This window comes from Chaetura pelagica, unplaced genomic scaffold (genome assembly GCF_000747805.2).
Source record: "Chaetura pelagica isolate M959 unplaced genomic scaffold, ChaPel_1.0 scaffold453, whole genome shotgun sequence".
In the NCBI taxonomy this organism is placed as follows: Eukaryota; Metazoa; Chordata; class Aves; order Apodiformes; family Apodidae; genus Chaetura; species Chaetura pelagica.
The window spans coordinates 1,715,446-1,715,710 of record NW_009952879.1 but is presented as its reverse complement, the minus strand read 5'-3'; the positions used below and the strand labels follow the sequence as shown (position 1 = coordinate 1,715,710).

At 72.1% G+C, this 265-nt stretch overlaps 1 protein-coding gene across 1 annotated transcript in view; it reads right to left on the bottom strand.

Annotated features, from left to right (window-relative positions):
* The window catches only part of SNRPA1 (small nuclear ribonucleoprotein polypeptide A'), a 5,643-nt gene extending 5,484 nt beyond the window's left edge, over window positions 1-159 (bottom strand). Inside the window, exon 1 of the mRNA XM_009995334.1 lies at window positions 75-159. Coding sequence (XP_009993636.1) covers window positions 75-159 — 85 coding nt within the window. The remainder of the gene's footprint in view (window positions 1-74) is intronic.
* Window positions 160-265: the final 106 nt, after the last annotated feature.

The following is a 265-nucleotide window of genomic DNA, read 5'->3' as shown; positions in this document are numbered from 1 at the left end:
CCCCAGCGCCGGGGGCGGCCAGCCCCTGCAGCAGCTCAGCCTTGTCTCCCAGCGCCGGGGTTGCCCCTAAACACCTTTTCCCTCCAGCTCTGGCGCTTCCACGCGCGTTCCCGGTCTCAGGGGAGCCCCGGCGGGCTGGGAACGCGCCACAGGTCGCATCCTGACCTTTCAGGTGTCAGCGCAGCTCCCTGTTACCCGCTTCAGGAGCTCGGGGAGCAGCGAGGAAGAGCCGGGGGCAGCGCTGGGGGGGGGGGGAGGCTCGGCC